The sequence below is a fragment of the Symphodus melops genome, assembly GCF_947650265.1.
Source record: "Symphodus melops genome assembly, chromosome: 3".
In the NCBI taxonomy this organism is placed as follows: Eukaryota; Metazoa; Chordata; class Actinopteri; order Labriformes; family Labridae; genus Symphodus; species Symphodus melops.
In genome coordinates, this window is record NC_136693.1 from 14,876,507 (window position 1) to 14,893,317 (window position 16,811).

Consider the following 16,811-nt stretch of genomic DNA (forward strand, 5'->3'; position numbering starts at 1 on the left):
TGCATATGCGGCTGCAGGTGTGCGCATGCTGGATGGTGAGGTGACTGATATGGTGGAGGCCCAGTCTCTCAGTCTGAATCCCCAACACATCGACATCTACAGCGCCAGCTGGGGCCCAGAGGACGACGGCAAAACTGTTGATGGACCTGCCAAACTTGCAAAAGAAGCCTTTCTGCATGGAGTTACAGAGGTGCGTGTGCATGTGTGTGTGTGGTTGTGTGTGTGTCAAATTATTTACAGCCTGTGTGTTGCTTCCTTTCAGCACTTAGTAATTGAACTGTTCAAGCATGAGAGTACAAAGCGGCAGGAACAGAGCAGTTTGGTTTTTTTTACCCCAACAATTACGTATGGAAGGGAATGTCCTGTGAAAGCCACCAGGGAGGAAAGTCTTGGAAATTATTTGAAGCAGCCCTGACGGAAAGAACGAATAAAAAGTTCCTATTTCTTGTTCTTTTTTTAACTTGAAGTGATTTTGTGTATCCGCCAGCTCATCTTGTTTGTGTTTCAGCTCTTTCAATTAGACTATACATGGTCTCTGCAAGTGTAAATCAAGGTCGTTTTTGTCTGAAGAAACAATTAATGGATCTTCAGAATGTGTCTTTGATTAGCAAGTCTTATCGTCGCGCTCTAAAAACATGCCAAACAATATCCATGAACCACTAAAAAATACATTGAGGAGGCTAATCCTAACAACTTGTATACAAGTACCCAAGTTATCCTAATATCAGGGGACCACACGGTCATGTCACATGTCAATCTTGTTGTCAAGCGGTAATCTCTTACATGTCAACAAATAAGTTAGCTTATAAAAACGTTTACGTCTGCTCTCGATGAATAAAAACATCCAGCTAGCAAACTGTGACTCATGTTACAGAGCAATTGGATTCTAGGCATGTACTACAGATCTGATTAAAGATGCTGAAACTGACTACACAGATACTTACCACAGGGATGCTGCTGTCAGATGGTGGTGTGGGTGGTGCAGAGCTGTGTTTGATCAATGCGGCGAGAGACGTTTCCACTCAAAACAATAAGAGACTCTTAGGTGAATGTTATTGCATTTAAAGGCTGAGGGGTTGGATGATTTATCTCAATGAGCTCTTGTGCCTTTTTCTAATGAATTGCTGTCGTATGATATTTAGTTATTTTTAATTTACGGGGTGACCACAGTCCTTGTGAAGGATGATGACTTTTCATGGGCCTGTTTTTAAATGAATTTTCCCTCATATGTTTGGTATTCCTTTTCAAAGATTGAATGAGATTAAGTTATTTCTGCTTAGTGCTGGTCCAAGGACTTTGATAATAAATTAATGGATGTTTTTTTTTTTTTCTTTGGAAAACCTTTTTGTCTGATTTTTGTGCTTCTCCCTTCAGGGCCGTGGTGGTTTGGGCTCTATCTTTGTGTGGGCTTCTGGCAACGGCGGGAGGGAGAAGGACAGCTGTAATTGCGATGGCTACACCAACAGTATCTACACTCTGTCCATCAGCAGCTCCACCCAGAATGGCAACGTCCCCTGGTACAGCGAGGCCTGCTCCTCCACCCTGGCCACCACGTACAGCTCCGGAAACATCAACGAGAAACAGATAGTGAGCCACTCTTGTGTTCTCTATGTTCTTGTGTCCTTCACAGACCTTTTCCAAACATAATTTATCAAACTTTTCTTCCACTAAAAAACCTTTTTAATCTGTTAAAATGTTGGGATGAAAATAACTTGCACAGGCTACTTATTACTGTTTCTTTCCATTGCAGCACATTTTAGAGCTATGTGATATGGTGATTAGTGCTGAAAAAAGGCCATTAATAATCCTAATAACAAATTGTTACACAAAACATGGGCCAAGTTTTTTATTTATAAACAAACAAAAGTACCTTTACATTTAGTGTTGAACAAAACATCTATTGTGTATCCCTGAGGTCTCCTAAACACGTTGAATTAACACCCTGCCTGATGTAACGTTTGCAGAGCAGAATGTTTACATCAGTGTTTACCTTCCCTCAGTCTCTTTTGGCACACTGCTTCATCTTTTTGCATCTTACAGCCACCTGCAGAGCACAGAAGTAGCTTGAAACCATTGGCAGCACTTTGTATCCTCTCAGCCACATCTGTGTGCACGAGGCGAACATCACAGGCACACACACACACACACACACACACACACACACACACACACACACACACACACACACACACACACACACACACACACACACACACACACACACACCAATTGAAATGAGGCTCCGTATTTCCTAAAGAGGTCAAAAACTCCAGGAGGAACAAAAATCAGTTATCAAAGAAAAAACATGAGAAGGTTCTCTCCTCAAATTTGAGCTGAAGAGGGGATTTAAAGGGGACAGTTATTGAAGCATAACTTTCTAATCAGTGTATTCTGAAATGGGATTTTAGGGAACTGCATCAGTTTGTTGGCTGTATTTGAGTTTTTAATTTAGATAAAAAGAATATGACAAGAATATCTTGTCTTTTGAGTTTGCATTATCAGAGTTACTTTAAGTTTTTCGTTACGTTTACAATTAATACAAACATTAGATGTTACTCCAGGTAAGACTTTTTCTTTATTATAAATGGCTGGGATTATTTTTCAAATAGACTGGTTATTTGTATTTAATATATTTTCAGAAAGTATTTTGGTAAACCTTCACTGAGGGAAAGCTTCAAAATTCTGTCCACCATCTAAATAAGCTGCTTGTGATCATATAAAAAACAAATATTAATAAATATTCACGTTTTACAATCTTTTAACTGCACAATTCTTTCCAAATGTCTTTTAAAAACTTTAAGAATCACAGCTTTAAATTAAACCTGCTGTCTGAACCACAACTCTACTTCTTCAGTGTTCATTCACTCTTCTTCTCCATTCATCCCATCTACTGTAGGACCATTAAAACAATTATGAATCATGGACGGCTGAAACTCCATCTGGCAATATGTTGCTGCTTAGCATTCCTGTCACATAAGACCACACACACACACACACACACACACACACACACACTAGCAGCCAGGCTGACTGGACAGACAGCTTATGACATCTCTGTGACATGTGGCTGGTCCCTTAATGCTTCACTGCTGTACTCATTTAATTGTGCTGTCAGTCATGAAGCGATGGAGTAAAAGAAAAGAGAAGGGGGTTGGACTAACGGGGGATAGGCAGCCGTGAATATCTTGTTTATTATGCTCATATTATACTTCTCTTTCAGTTTCAAGTAATGGGGAATCTCCTGAATGCATCATCGGACCTTTAAAATCAGTTCTGTTAGTGCATTTATTATTCCGTTTAGTCCGTTAAGCGACCAGTTTCTGGAGGCAGTGCACCGGTCAGCACAAATGAAAGATCTTTGGTATGAAGTGCTTCGTTCATTACATACAGTACCTATACCTCTCCTGTAGGATTACACTTTGGGTGACTGGGGGCTTTTCACAGGATAATGTTTTGTTACCTTTATCCTTCCTGAGATGGATGTTGGCAAACATAACAGTTCTGCATCACCTCGCTATGTATTCATGCAGCTCCAGATATTCACTCCTGAGAGCTACCCAGTACAAGCAGAGACATTCTCTCGTCTCATCTAAAAACTTGAATGTTTTCAATCAGCTTACTGTTAGATGATAAGAGAGGGTGAGCGGAAATGATCAGATTTCGCTCCTTTAAATTTCCAACATGACTCCACGGAGTCATGCTGAGGACATTTTGTTCCTACACTTTAACCTTTTGAAGATTTCTGCTTTGAGCAAGTTTGTTTGATGAGTACAAGAAGAAGTGAGCAAAACATTAGGTTGCTAGAGAGTTCATATTTTGTGGATATATTTGTAGAAAATTGAAGGCACAAAAGCAGTCCTGGTAACATTTTAGAATTCAGAGACTCTGTGTATTGGCCAAAGAAATCAGAGTGAGTTAGTTAGAGGATTAGGTCTGTATATGTTCGCTTTCTCACAACTCCAAGCACTAAGGCATTCAGATCAACACAAAAGTTTAAGAACAACTTTCAGTTTTTGTTTGAGCTGTTTTTAAGCCCACCATGTTCATCTTCCCTAGGTGACTACAGACCTCAAATCAAAATGCACAGACTCTCACACAGGCACCTCTGCCTCTGCCCCGCTGGCTGCTGGGATCATCGCTCTCGCCCTCGAGGCCAAGTAAGTGCTTATCATCATTTTTCTGCCTGGCAATTTTCTTCTAGTTATACATTCTCTTTCTCGCCCTCTCTATCTGCATATTTTCCTGACTTTTGCAGATTAAAATCCTTTTATCCTATTTAAATTTAAAATGTTAAATACAATTTGTGCTGAATGGACTCAGGATTAGAGTGATCTATTATTCTACAGGAAGTCATTGGTCATCTTGCATGCAAACTAAAATATTCAGAAAAACCCTGCAATCACTTTTCTGGAACATCGTAGGATTTTTTTAAATGCAACTTGGTCATTAAATGGCAATCAGAAAAACATGTTTCTTCTTCTTTCTTCCACACTTTCAGACGGCTGATATTTGACATATTTAACGCTTCGTACAAATCTGCCTTAAATTGCTTTTTGGTCTGTGTTTTAACTCTGCTAAAATATCCCATGTTATGAATTACTTTTAACCTCCAAGCCTGACAGATTTCTGCAGAGAGTTTAGAAAAAAAAGCACAATTTGATGTTAGTACTAATCATTCCTATCCAGTCACGCAGCACTAATGGAGGGACAAACCCGAACAGCAGAACTACTGAAAACGAGTCATTAGTCTTGTGGCAAAACAAAGTGAGGTGATGGAAAAGGATTGCAATTAGGGGTGAATGTGATGAGAAAATAATCCAGCAGAATGACTACATAATATAATTCATTTTAATAAATCTGCAAAAACAATTATACGTTGAAAGTTAAACACAACCATGACCTCATGTTACACCAATTTTGTGCCTTTTTTCTCCTCATCTTGTACATCTGCAGAATAGAGAACACTTTTTGGAAAATGTTTTTTGCCCGAGGGCTTAAACTGAGTTCAAACTCATGTTTGATATAGAGTGTGTGTTAGTCAGGAGAGTATGTTAATGTGTCCCTTTTGTTTTTTGTATTTAATCAGCTGTCCACCTGTTTTCACTGTAAGACGCGTTGTCAGAGGTTTGTTTGATCAGTCAAAGAGCTTTAACGTTCTATCAAAGTCAGAGTCTCACAATGTGTGTGTCCGTGTGTTTCTCCTCCTTTTATGTGGCTCTGTGTGTCTTTGTTTGTGCCTGCACATTCACATGTTCCAGTAAAAACCTCACCTGGAGGGACATGCAACATCTGGTTGTTCGAACTTCTCACCCTGCCCACCTGCTCACCAACGACTGGAGGACCAATGGGGTTGGCCGCAAAGGTATGGCAACTGCTTTCAAGTTCTCCTTTGCCTTCCTCAGTCTTCAGAGGCCTTTGATGCTAATGCATATGTTATAATAATAATAAAGCAAAATGTCCATGGAGGTGAGGTGAAAGCTTAAAAAAAAAGGCATGCACACTGTGTAGCTCATCAGTGCAAATATCAGTGCAGGCAGAGTGAGGAGGCTGCGCTCATTATGCAGACTTTCATGTGTGTTTCCTCTCTTCTCGCTGCAGTTAGTCATTCATATGGATACGGGCTACTTGACGCCAGTGAAATTGTGTCTCTTGCAAGAACGTGGACCAGTGTGGGACCACAGCGGAAATGTGTGATCACCATGGTCTGTGATCCAAGGTTAGTACACTAAACCTAAACACTCGCACACATTTAGATACCCAAAGAATGAATGTCAAGACTGTGACCACAAATGTCCACATGAAACAAAGCTAACTATTAAACTATTACTTTTTGTTTTGATGAAGTTCAAACTTAAAACTAAGTGATTGGTTCACATCAATTTGAAAGCAATCTATTTGGCTGAAGCCTAAAAGAAATGTATGGATTATTATCAACTGTATGCTGTTTGTGAAGAGTATGGATGAATCAGATAGGACCTGGTACCACACAACTTAGTCTCCAGGTCTCACAGATGCACAGAGAAATATTCACACAGATGGAGAAAGACAGCATGTCTAGGAAAGAGAGAGAAAAAAAAAAGGAGGACGTTCTTGGGATGTGCAGATCAATTAAAGGCAACGAAAGACGGGTGACGGAGAAACGCACAAAGTTTGGAGGACATCTGACGGTTTAGCAAAGAAGCCTGGGTTAAACGAGAGACGAGGGGCAAAAAGTAGGATATCATGTGAGGGAATTTTATCCTAACAAGAAACAGCAGCACTGATGCTCAATGAATGTATGTTCAACCCGACAGAGTGTTTTGGTTTTTCTTCAAAAGCGTTCCTTGATTTAGTGGTTTGAAGCGGTTTGAGACTGACCTTAGATTGGTCCAAAGAAAATAGACTGTGGATGTAAGAGATGTCCAGGTTTGTTTGTGCTGTGATGTCCTACTGCACTGACGTGTTATGTCTTCATCTGTAGTCGTGCATCTCATTTTGTATCTGCGTTCAGGCGCTCAGCTCAGCTCCATGTAACTTTAAAAAAAAAAAAAGGAAAAGATCATTTGTCATTTCTTGTTTTCTCTCCACTGTCGAGGCTCCTCGTTCCTCCTCAACCATCTCATTTCTTTTTCTGGTGGCGTCAGAGTCGAAACACATTGTGACATCCTCTCTTCATTATGCGCTCCCTGTCACTTCTCTTGCTGGGCCTGAGCTTTCTTTCTCTTTTTACTGCAGCTGTGAGATGCTCAGAGCAGATGGTTGGAGCGTCTGGGAGCAGCAGTGGAGGCAGGTTATTCAATTTAGATTTTTAGGTGTTTAGCTGGCTCACTTATCCAGAATGACATGAAATGAGTCAGCAGGTAGGTGCTGCTCAGTGTCTTTACAGCCATCACTAACATCCAGTCATCACAGCAGTGTTTTCAAAAAAGACAAATATTCAGGGACACTGCAGTACTGCATAACGACACAATCATTTAAGAATACTGCTTCTTTTTTAGAGAAAGATTTGTTCATGGATTCAGGAGTTTGCAGGTAATCTGTTTAAATTGAATTAGTCCATTTCAAATGGACTAAGCATGAAGTACAAAAGCATTACACATGAAGACATGAGCGTAGAGAGAGAAGTCTGCACAATGTTCTGAACAAACTTGATCCCAATAACCATTATAGTGTTTCATTATTTTACACAGGAGTGCTGCACAATGAAGCTCAGAAATGGATTTATGATTTAGGAACACTCTGTCCTTTCCCAAGCGTACTTAGCCAAGTGATGGAAGTCCTGCATGTTGGCTGGGTATTTTGGTAGCCCTGAAATTCTTAATTCACACTGGATTAAGATCATCTTTGTGTCTCGTTGTGTATTATTGCACTAAACAGATTTAATATTAAAAAAAACACTTAATTCATTATTTCAAATGTGTGATGACATTTTCTTCATGCGTTGGACCTGATCTGCTGAATAGCAGCAGAATGCCTGGGAAAACAACAAGCAGAAGGAAAATAAAAAATAGATGATTTCTGTTCTTTCATCTTGTGACGTCTCCAAATCAAAAGGATTATTCTTCACCACTGAGGTGATTGTCACCTGCAGCTGCTACTGAAATGTTTATTGATAAAGGGCCAAAGTTGTCGTCTCTTTTTGCTGGCCAGTTGCCCTCGTATATTCTTGTTGATTCCCCCGCACTGACTGAATGGTAGATTGCCAGTTACAGGTTTGACTCTCTCTCTCTCTCTCTCTCTCTCTCTCTCTCTCTCTCTCTCTCTCTCTCTATGGGTGCTCATAAAACAGATGCCACGACTCCAACAGAGCCACAAATGTTCCTCCGTTAGAACTTAAATCATGGACGCCTGTGCTGCAGCACTCAGCTGGCAACCATAAATCAAGCTGAACAACAGCCATTTATATACATTTCCATTCCCTTCTCCGAGGTTTTCTGACTCTACCTCAAAACACCACAAAATACATATTGTATTTGCCCACATTATTTTTTGATGCAAATTGGCAGCAAACACAGCAGCCCACATTTGCATGTTTGGGCTGTCACTATGTGACTGGCTGGCATCTAGAAAAGTGCTACAGTATATTAACCTTTCGATTGTTTCCATGTGAGGCTGCTGCAAAGGTCAAGAGTGTTTATGTGGTCTTTAAAATGTGACCAGAATGAACCTGGAGGGACCATGTCTTAAATCAGAGTGACAGTTTAGTGATCACAACACATCGCTGTCACTAAAACCCAACACCTCTCCTCCTCAGTATTGTTGCAGATTCATGTAATCTCCTAAGCGGATTTGGAGGGAGACTCCAAAAAAAAAGGGGGATGCTTTATTTCCACAGAGGACGCTGGGTCTACAGGTTGTGAGACATTAATCCTGTTCAGGCCTCAAACTCTTCACCCTTCACAGGCTGGCACACTGGCCAGGAGCAAAATGTCACACACTCACACACAGTTACATGGACTTTGGCTGTGTGCTTGTGAGTTTGGGATAAACTGAAGTACCACTCTGTCTTTTTGTTATTTTTGGTGTTTTTCAGGAACATTGGCAGCCATTTATCCATAAACAAGAGTGTGGATGCCTGCTTCGGAACAGACAGTCATGTGACTTCACTAGAGCACGTCCAGGCTCGCCTCACCCTTTCCTACAACCGCAGAGGAAACCTAGCGATCCACCTCATTAGTCCAGCAGGCACACGCTCCACGCTGCTCCACCCCAGGTACAAACACACAGATACACAAATAATTAGACAGACGGTATGGAAAAAAAGACAAACGGAACAGGGAGATCAACAAAAAATGTAATCACTCGTACTCATCTTCCTCCTGCAGACCTCATGACTACTCCTCAGAGGGGTTTAATGACTGGGCATTCATGACCACGCACTCCTGGGATGAGAACCCAACCGGGGTGTGGACACTAGAGATCGAGAATGTGGCCGGCGCCAGTGACTACGGTAAATCTTTGTTGTTTATCTGTTGAGTCCCTGATCTCTTTGTTGGAGCTGTGGAGCTGAATTTGAGCAGGTCCGCTACAACCCCCAAAACTTTGAGTTTGTTATATCTGTATCAGGGCTGCACTCTACATTTACTATTTCATAGTTATACAAGTCTGAGCATTTACTCCAAACATGTTACAAAAGTGGGAAATTATCCAAATCAATGACAGACATTTTTATTTTATAGCAATACTTTGGCTGCTCCGAAATAACCCTAACCACTTATTGCCTACTCACTATAAAAAGAGTTATATGTTTTGGACTATTTCGTACACTCACTCAGCGGGATTAAAAAAACATGTCGGACACTACTGCCTCACTCGCCGGTCACTGACATTGACATCATTGTTGTGGCGCAACTAAAACATGCAGCTTAACAATGTCAGAGGATCAGTAATAACGGTCAATAACAGCATGAATTCACAAAACATTTACGAATAATAAAGATATATAGAATATTGAATTTTAGATGCAAAGAAACATATTTTTGGACCAAAATGTAATTCTTGGTGGCGCCGATAGCGCAGCGGCAGCGCACGCACCATGTTGCGAGGATTTGCTCCTCGCGCGGGCGGCCCGGGTTCGCGTCCGGCCTGTGGCCACTTTCCCGCATGTCTCTCCCCACTCTCTCCCTGTTTCCGACTCTATCCACTGTCCTATCAATAAAGGCAAAAAGGCCAAAAATAAACCTTTAAAAAAAAAAAAAAAATTTATTCTTAAGCATCCCGGACTCTGATAGTGACGATTGATCGTACACTACTTTTCACAATGCATCCTGGGATACTTTGGCATGTGTCCTGATGGAGGCGTGCACAGTGCATATAGGGGGCGTGGCCTCTATAGCCCTGCAGTGTGCTATGTGCATGTGATTGAGGAATACCATAGATGTACTTGCATGACAACTGTTGTTTTAGTCAAGATTATGCTAAAATACATTTTCCCCATCTATATTTAAATTCCCTGGTAAGGGCCAACCGTCAGTTTCGGAAAACGTTTTGCTTTATTCCCGCTGATTCCCATAAATTCCTGTTAAACCCTAACCCATGAAAAGTTTCCAACTTTGAAAATTCCCGGAGTTTTGTAACCCTAGCTTCTAGACATAGCTGGTCCAACTGCAACAACACGCTCAGAGTCCAAGACAGCTCCATAAACCAGACGTAGATAAATGTGTCACAGCTCCCTCCTCGGTGTGGAGTCATTTACCAAAGTGGAACCTCTTACAATGCAGGATCCCTCTGAGACGTTCACTTTAAACCACTCCGATTAGGCACAGAGAGAAATCATGCTGCTTTTAATTGAGGCTCATTTCCTGTCACTTTACGGCAGAAAACAAAGAGTCACCACTCAGAGAGGACACATTTACTTAATCCACCCTTAGAGGCAGCCCTGCTTTACTTTCCGATTAAGTTCCCTTTTTTCTCAACTCTGTCACTTGTCTCTGCTCTTAGGCACTTTGACCCAGTTCATCCTGGTGCTGTACGGCACCGGCTCGACATCCTTCAGCTCCTCTGAGAAGGCTCAGCCTGGTGACAGCAGCTGTAAGACCTTGGACCTGAGGCAGATTTGTATCGGTAAGGCTGATTCTGCCCCTGTCACAACATTTGAGGTGGAGTGGGGTAATCACTGTGTCATGTTGAGGTTAGACATGTGAAGCAGTGCAGACGGTATGAGGTTGATAAAATGAAATATCATACCATGCTCACTGTGCAGCAGTGTGGGCAGAACTCTTATTGCAAATGTCATCTGATTATGTCGCTTCAGTATCAATTTTAAATGAAGATCTATCTGCCGGTCAGATCAAATACAATTTCTCTCCTGGTGCCTTTTTAATAATCTCATTTATATTTAATGATGTCCATTCTGCCCACCTTATTTTTAATACAAATACCGCTACAGGCAAGGTCTCTGCATACTCTCCCGTCTCGTGTGTGAGAAACGGTGACATCCTGACCTCTTCAGGCTGTCAGAGGCATTACAGACAGGAACAAAAAAGAAAATCATTGTAGAGTTTACAGAATTGGTTAAGGTGAAGTTTGATTATTTTATGGTTAAAATAAATGATGTTTTTACATATTGTTGTCGGACAACTATACTTTATTCTGTTCAAAAAAAAAAAAAGACAAAAACCTGCACTTTGTTGGTTTGTGATCCTTCTGTTGGGTCACACTCCTGTTTTCAGCTGTGTTAGCTTCCAGCACCCAAAGTCTGCTCATTACCTTTAAAGACTGGTCTGCATCTGGACCTGCTGCATATGGAAAAGGCTGTTTTGACTTAAAGATGCTGCAGGAAGCATATCACTCTAAAGCTTTTCATCATTATCTTTCTCCCCCTAAAAGTAGAACTAACACAAGTGTAAATGGAAACTCCAAAGTCAATCTCACACTGACAAGATACCAGACAACCCTAGCATCAAATAAACACTGTTTAGACACAGCATGTGTTACCATGCTCACTGAATCTGAACTGTTGTTTCACGGTTCGTCTTCTCCCGTTTAGTGTTTTCTGACTTGTGTGAAAAGGTGAGAGTCGTGCGTCTTCTCATGTCAGTTTTGTTTCTCTGTTACAGAGTGCAACACTGGCTACTACCTCTTTCAGCAGAGCTGTGTGAAAGAATGTCCTGCAGGTTTCTCTTTGGGCTCGCAGCCTCTCAACTACATTGTGGGAAACTCCATAAGACCAGCTTCCGTCCCCGCTTGCCTGCCCTGCCTGTCGCCCTGCCTCACCTGCAGCAGCCTCAGACGTGACGCCTGTCTGTCCTGCCCCCCTCACAGCTCGCTGGACCTCATTTCTGGAACTTGCATGCACCTAAACCAGTTCATGCGTGAGTCCCCCGGTAGCTTCATGGTGGGCGAGGGGGACCCCAAATCGCAGCTCCAACTAAGCTCCCGGTTGCCCATCACAATTGCCGTTCTCAGTTGCATGGCCATCATGGTCACTTTTGCTGGCATCTTCCTGCTGCTGCAGCTGCGCTCTGGTGCGCTCATCAAGCTGCCCTCCCTGGAGGCCGGCGGCGGCCTCGGAGGCAGCTTCAGCCTTGGGGGTAATAGGGTGGTGTCGTACCGTGGAATACCAACAGTGTGGGGGGATGACGGGGTAAATACAGACTCCGAAAACGAAGAGGGTGACGTCCACAACGAGAGGACTGCCTTTATCAAAACACAAAGTGCTCTTTAATGCCTCCAACACATCCCTCCCACATCCCACTTTAAAGCACCCCCCCACCCCCTTTCTTTTGGTGTGATGATTCAGGGCTGATTCTGTCCTCTCACAGTCCTCTCTGGTTTTATCTCTTTCTTTTTCACTTATGTCTCTGTTTGACTGGAATTTTGTTTGAGTCCAATTCAGGATCTTGTCATCCACTCTTCAGTAAGAGACCTGGCGGGAAGCAGCTGTCTCTCAGAGTTGGAGGGATGGCCCAAGCTTTGCTCTGTTCACACTTGGGCGCACAGCTATTAAGCTGGCTCTCTCCCTCCTCTTGCCCTGAATCACTAACAGTGTCCGTCTGTGCAGAGTCCATTTTCCCCTCCAGCTCTGTCTCCTTTTTGTTCCAGTAAACAACTGATTATGATTTGCTTTCTTCCTCTTTTCATCAGTCTGTGCAGTAGCCAGATGAGATTGTTGAATGAGTGTGTATGACTGAGCGAGCATGATTGTGTAAATCTGATGCAGTGTAGTGCCCTTTTTAAAGAAGCTAAAGCCGGTCCTGTCACATTTAATACCGAAGGGATAACAACAACTTGTAACATGAGGCAGTAAATCGGATTAGGAGACACTGATTCTCTGTTTTTGTGTTGTTTGGCGGCATCAACGTCTAAAATCTGTCCAGAAAAGCTCAACTGATCTGAGCAGTTTAGAATAATGCACAAATCAAAAGCATTACAGAAGTCAGACTGTTTTGGTGACACATTATTAGAAATCATTAGCCTGAGAGCTTTCTGAATATGTTTCATATTTACCTAAAATCAAAAACCCATCTCTCACTAAGGTTTTATTTTTTTTTTTTTCTAATGGATCCATGTAGTTATTTATCTCAGTGTGATTGGGGCTTCAGTTCTCTGCTTGTTCACACATCCAGCACAGCATCCTTCGCCCTTTTGGGATTCCAGATTCTTCTGCACTCATAACCTCCTCGCTGTCACAGGAGGGTCTCTAAAAATCGGATACATTTAGGAAAAAAAGGCTACTCCATCAACCCCGAGGCACAATCCCTTCCAGGGGTATTTAATGTGTGTGAGTCAAGTGCTCTCATCCCGAGGCTGAGAGAACAAAATGTGACTGAGGAGAACCAGAGCTTCTACTGAAAGCAAATGTGCAGACACTTTAATATCAAGTGGATGCCTTCTTTTTTTAGTCAGAAATGAGGACTCATTACACACGCCTCATAGTAAAAAACTATTAATTAATTAATGTGTGTGCGTGTGTGCAGGTTTGTGAGTGTTAGTGCATATGAAACCAGAAACCCGTGTTTCCTCTCCTCCTTCATCTTTTTCACGCATCTTAAATACACTTAAAAAAATCTGCATTGAGACCCCGCTCTCTTCAGTGTGTCTGTACTTACCCTCCAGTCTTCTTCTAATCTGAATTTCAGATTTTGTCTTCAGCGTACTCGGCAATTAATTATATTCAGACTGAAAGAGCAGAAACTATTTATTCTGAGAGATTTTAATCATACCTTCAGGGGAGATTTGTTTTAAGGTGATTTTTCTCCTGGGCTGGTTATCGTCTAAAATATGCATCTCCTGATTCAATCCAGAGTAGATATTGACTCAATCCGTTGAGCTCACTTTTATTTTGTTAATTACTTGCATTGATTTTCGTTTTGATTTTCGTTTTGTTTCCAGTCGTTAAAACAATGGAGCTTGCTGAGAGAGGTTGTCATGGTGATGGCGTGCATTCAAAACTGCAGCTGCTCATCCTTTTATCTACCTCTCATATCATTCAGCAAGGGTTAATGTGCTGTAATAGGAGCTGTTATAAAATTATTGAGGGCGTATTATATTTAGGTCGCTTATGGAATCATTTTTCCTGAAAGATTTAGGAGCATCTCCATTTGACTGAGTCAAATGTATGTTTTAGGAGCACCTGCATTTTTCGAAACTGTAACGCTGCTGTGTAAACCCTCGTGTCCTGAATCCCTATCTCCCCTGGAATTTATTTTCTTCAGGATCAGCACCAGCTGTCACACCTGGGCTTTAAAAGCCTGTTGTTGAAAATAAAGTGGGTGAAAGGATCTTTTATAGCTCTTGTTGGTCAGCACTGAAGTGCTAAATCAACTTGGTCAGTTCCTACCCAGGCGGCTCGCTCATCTTTTTGTTCTTAAGTTCGACAATCAAAAGATAACCTTGCATTGACACTGAGAAATGTGCATCAGAACACATAAAAAAATATTTGACCACTTTCGGTAGAAAGCCTTCTCAGAAGGCGTTTATCTGAAATATGCAGAGTTGAATGTGACACCAATTGCTTAACAAAGAAAGTCATTGAAAGAAAGACAAAACAACAGATGAAACTGAAATATAACTGAGTTTCTATCTTACTCCTGCCAATATCCTCTTTAAAAGAATGGAGAAGATTTTCTATGAATGCTCTCAATTACAGCACGGAGCCAGGAGGCTTGATTCGTCTCAGCATGGCAGTTTCAGCCAACTCGATTTTAAAGCGTTTTGAAAACCCAGCTGAAAACGAGGATTTTAGAGAAAGTGCCCTCTGAAGGAGTGAAGCTAACGTGGCTACAGGATAATAAGTGAGTGCTGCACCACTCGGTGATGTACATTAGTGCCTATTGCCATTTAGGCTCTTATTAGCCCCAGTTTAAGGAGGATGTTCATCTAAAACCTGTAATAACTTCAGCCACAGATCAACTTCCCAGCGTGGTGTGGAGTCTGTAAACATTGGATTATGGGCTAATGTGGCATCAATATCTCTTCTATTAACTTAAATTTGGGATGCTCAGTTAGCTTTTTGTTAATCAGAACTATAATGTGGGACTCTTTCTGATGTGTTTATGCTCATAGTCATGTCTGTATTTTCAGTTGTCCATCTTTACTTCCAGAGGATTTGTTTTGCTTCCTGAAAGACCATAGCTGCCCCTAAAGTGAAACTTTTTTGGGGTGTTTATTCAACTCTCTTCCGCCCTCAAGTGCACACATCAAATGATTTATTCATTTTGTCTTCATGTCTCATCCACCACAGCCTGAAAACTCAAAAGTTTAAACTGATTAACTCAGAGCTTTGTGCATTCAAGTGTTCGACTTTTAAGAGAGGCGTGAATGTGGGAAGCATTAAGTCGCTGCTGAAAAACCATTTGCAGCCGGCTCACTCTTTCACTGCAAAGATGTGACGGAAACTGCACACTAAAAATAGAGGTTCTCTAATTATGCCAGATATCAGCACACAATGAAAACTCTACCACTCAACTGGCACCAAAATGTGAAGCCTCCCCATGTAAGTAACAACAACAACGTTGCTATACAGTAATCTGCAAATCCAAAATGTCTCCTCTTATGGATAAAGATAGGAGTCACTCATGGGGAGGATGAAGGTTTTTTCTATCCAGCTGAAATATTTAAAGCTCCATTTTGCTTCATTCCTGCCTTAGGATGTAGTCAGAAGTGATCAATATGAAGTCAGATGGAGAAAATAGGAGCAATATCTTTGGCATAACCAAAGACAATCATTTTAATGCTGTCTGTTTCGCTTTATGACGTGTTGCGTTTTGTTGGGGTTCCCACAGTCTGTCGACCCCTTCACTTGTGTTCAAAGTGTTTTGTCGATATGATTCTGTCATCTCTGCCTTTTTTGGAAGAGCTGCAGTGACAGCCTGTATGTTCAGCAGCTGTGGAGGGGGGAGGTAGAATGTATCCCATCTCCATTAACTTAAGGGCTGAATCAGATGTGCGTGTGTACATGCTTGTTTTCGAATAAATGAAACACTTTGTGATGGTGTTTGGGCAAAGTCGGTCAGGCTGTTGACCTCCTCTTGCCTATTGTTGCAGTTTCTGGCTTGTGGCTGCACACAGTACCTTACAGATTTGTGACCTATGAATAATGTACAAGAATGACTATCTAACACGGGACAAAACTCTAAAATAAGGCCTATTTTTGTACTATATGACTGGTGCAGTGTAATTTCTTGTAATTTAAAGATTTTTTTGCTCTTGTTTTTTTTCTCCTTTTTATTTAATTGATGTCAATTATAGATTCTACTAAAAATAAAGATCTATGCAAATTTAAATGTGTTTTTATTCACTTCATTACACCTGCAAAAATGTTTATATATTTTGTTATGATTAAAGAATTAGATTTGAGGGTGCCGGTGAGTCTATTGGTCATGTTATAAGCTTTACTCATCACCTCAAAGGTTTTGGGTTCAAATCCAGCCCTGGCCCTTTGCTATATGTTATTTCTCATTCTCTCCTGCCAACATTTCCTGAAGGCAAAAATGTCCCAAAAAACATTTTAGAATGGGGAAAAAAAGAACGCAACTGAAGTTAAAGTAGAGATCATTCACATTGCAGCAAACTTAGAGAGAGAGTTAGCGATTAAGCTAATTCACGTCTTTGGTCTCTGGGTAGGAGGATCCAAAAAACAAATGTGAAAATAAAAACAAATGTAACAGTTTTAACTTTAAAGGAAATAACATTCATTCTCTTCAAGTTGATTCCATACAAGGTTTATATCACTGCTCAGAGATTGGTTTGCCTTGAGCCATGTGTCAAGTTTTGTTTAAAAGCACTGAAGCATGTGCAGTCTCTGGTAAGACTGCATTACATGAGATTTGAGTTCCGCTTTTCTGTGATGCTCACTGAGAGAGCTGCTGATTGTCCTAAAGCAGGTTAGT

The 16,811-nt window shown here is 41.3% G+C and overlaps 1 protein-coding gene across 4 annotated transcripts in view; it reads left to right on the plus strand.

The window, feature by feature from the left end:
• The window catches only part of furina (furin (paired basic amino acid cleaving enzyme) a), a 74,129-nt gene extending 57,924 nt beyond the window's left edge, over positions 1-16,205 (plus strand). For all 4 annotated transcript variants that reach the window (XM_079340256.1, XM_079340259.1, XM_079340258.1 and 1 more), the window contains exons 8-16: positions 18-190; positions 1,375-1,587; positions 4,057-4,157; positions 5,259-5,362; positions 5,599-5,716; positions 8,513-8,692; positions 8,805-8,929; positions 10,420-10,542; positions 11,538-16,205. In XM_079340256.1, coding sequence (XP_079196382.1) covers positions 18-190; positions 1,375-1,587; positions 4,057-4,157; positions 5,259-5,362; positions 5,599-5,716; positions 8,513-8,692; positions 8,805-8,929; positions 10,420-10,542; positions 11,538-12,145 — 1,745 coding nt within the window. In that variant the 3' untranslated portion in view covers positions 12,146-16,205. The remainder of the gene's footprint in view (positions 1-17; positions 191-1,374; positions 1,588-4,056; positions 4,158-5,258; positions 5,363-5,598; positions 5,717-8,512; positions 8,693-8,804; positions 8,930-10,419; positions 10,543-11,537) is intronic.
• The last annotated feature ends 606 nt before the right edge of the window (positions 16,206-16,811 follow it).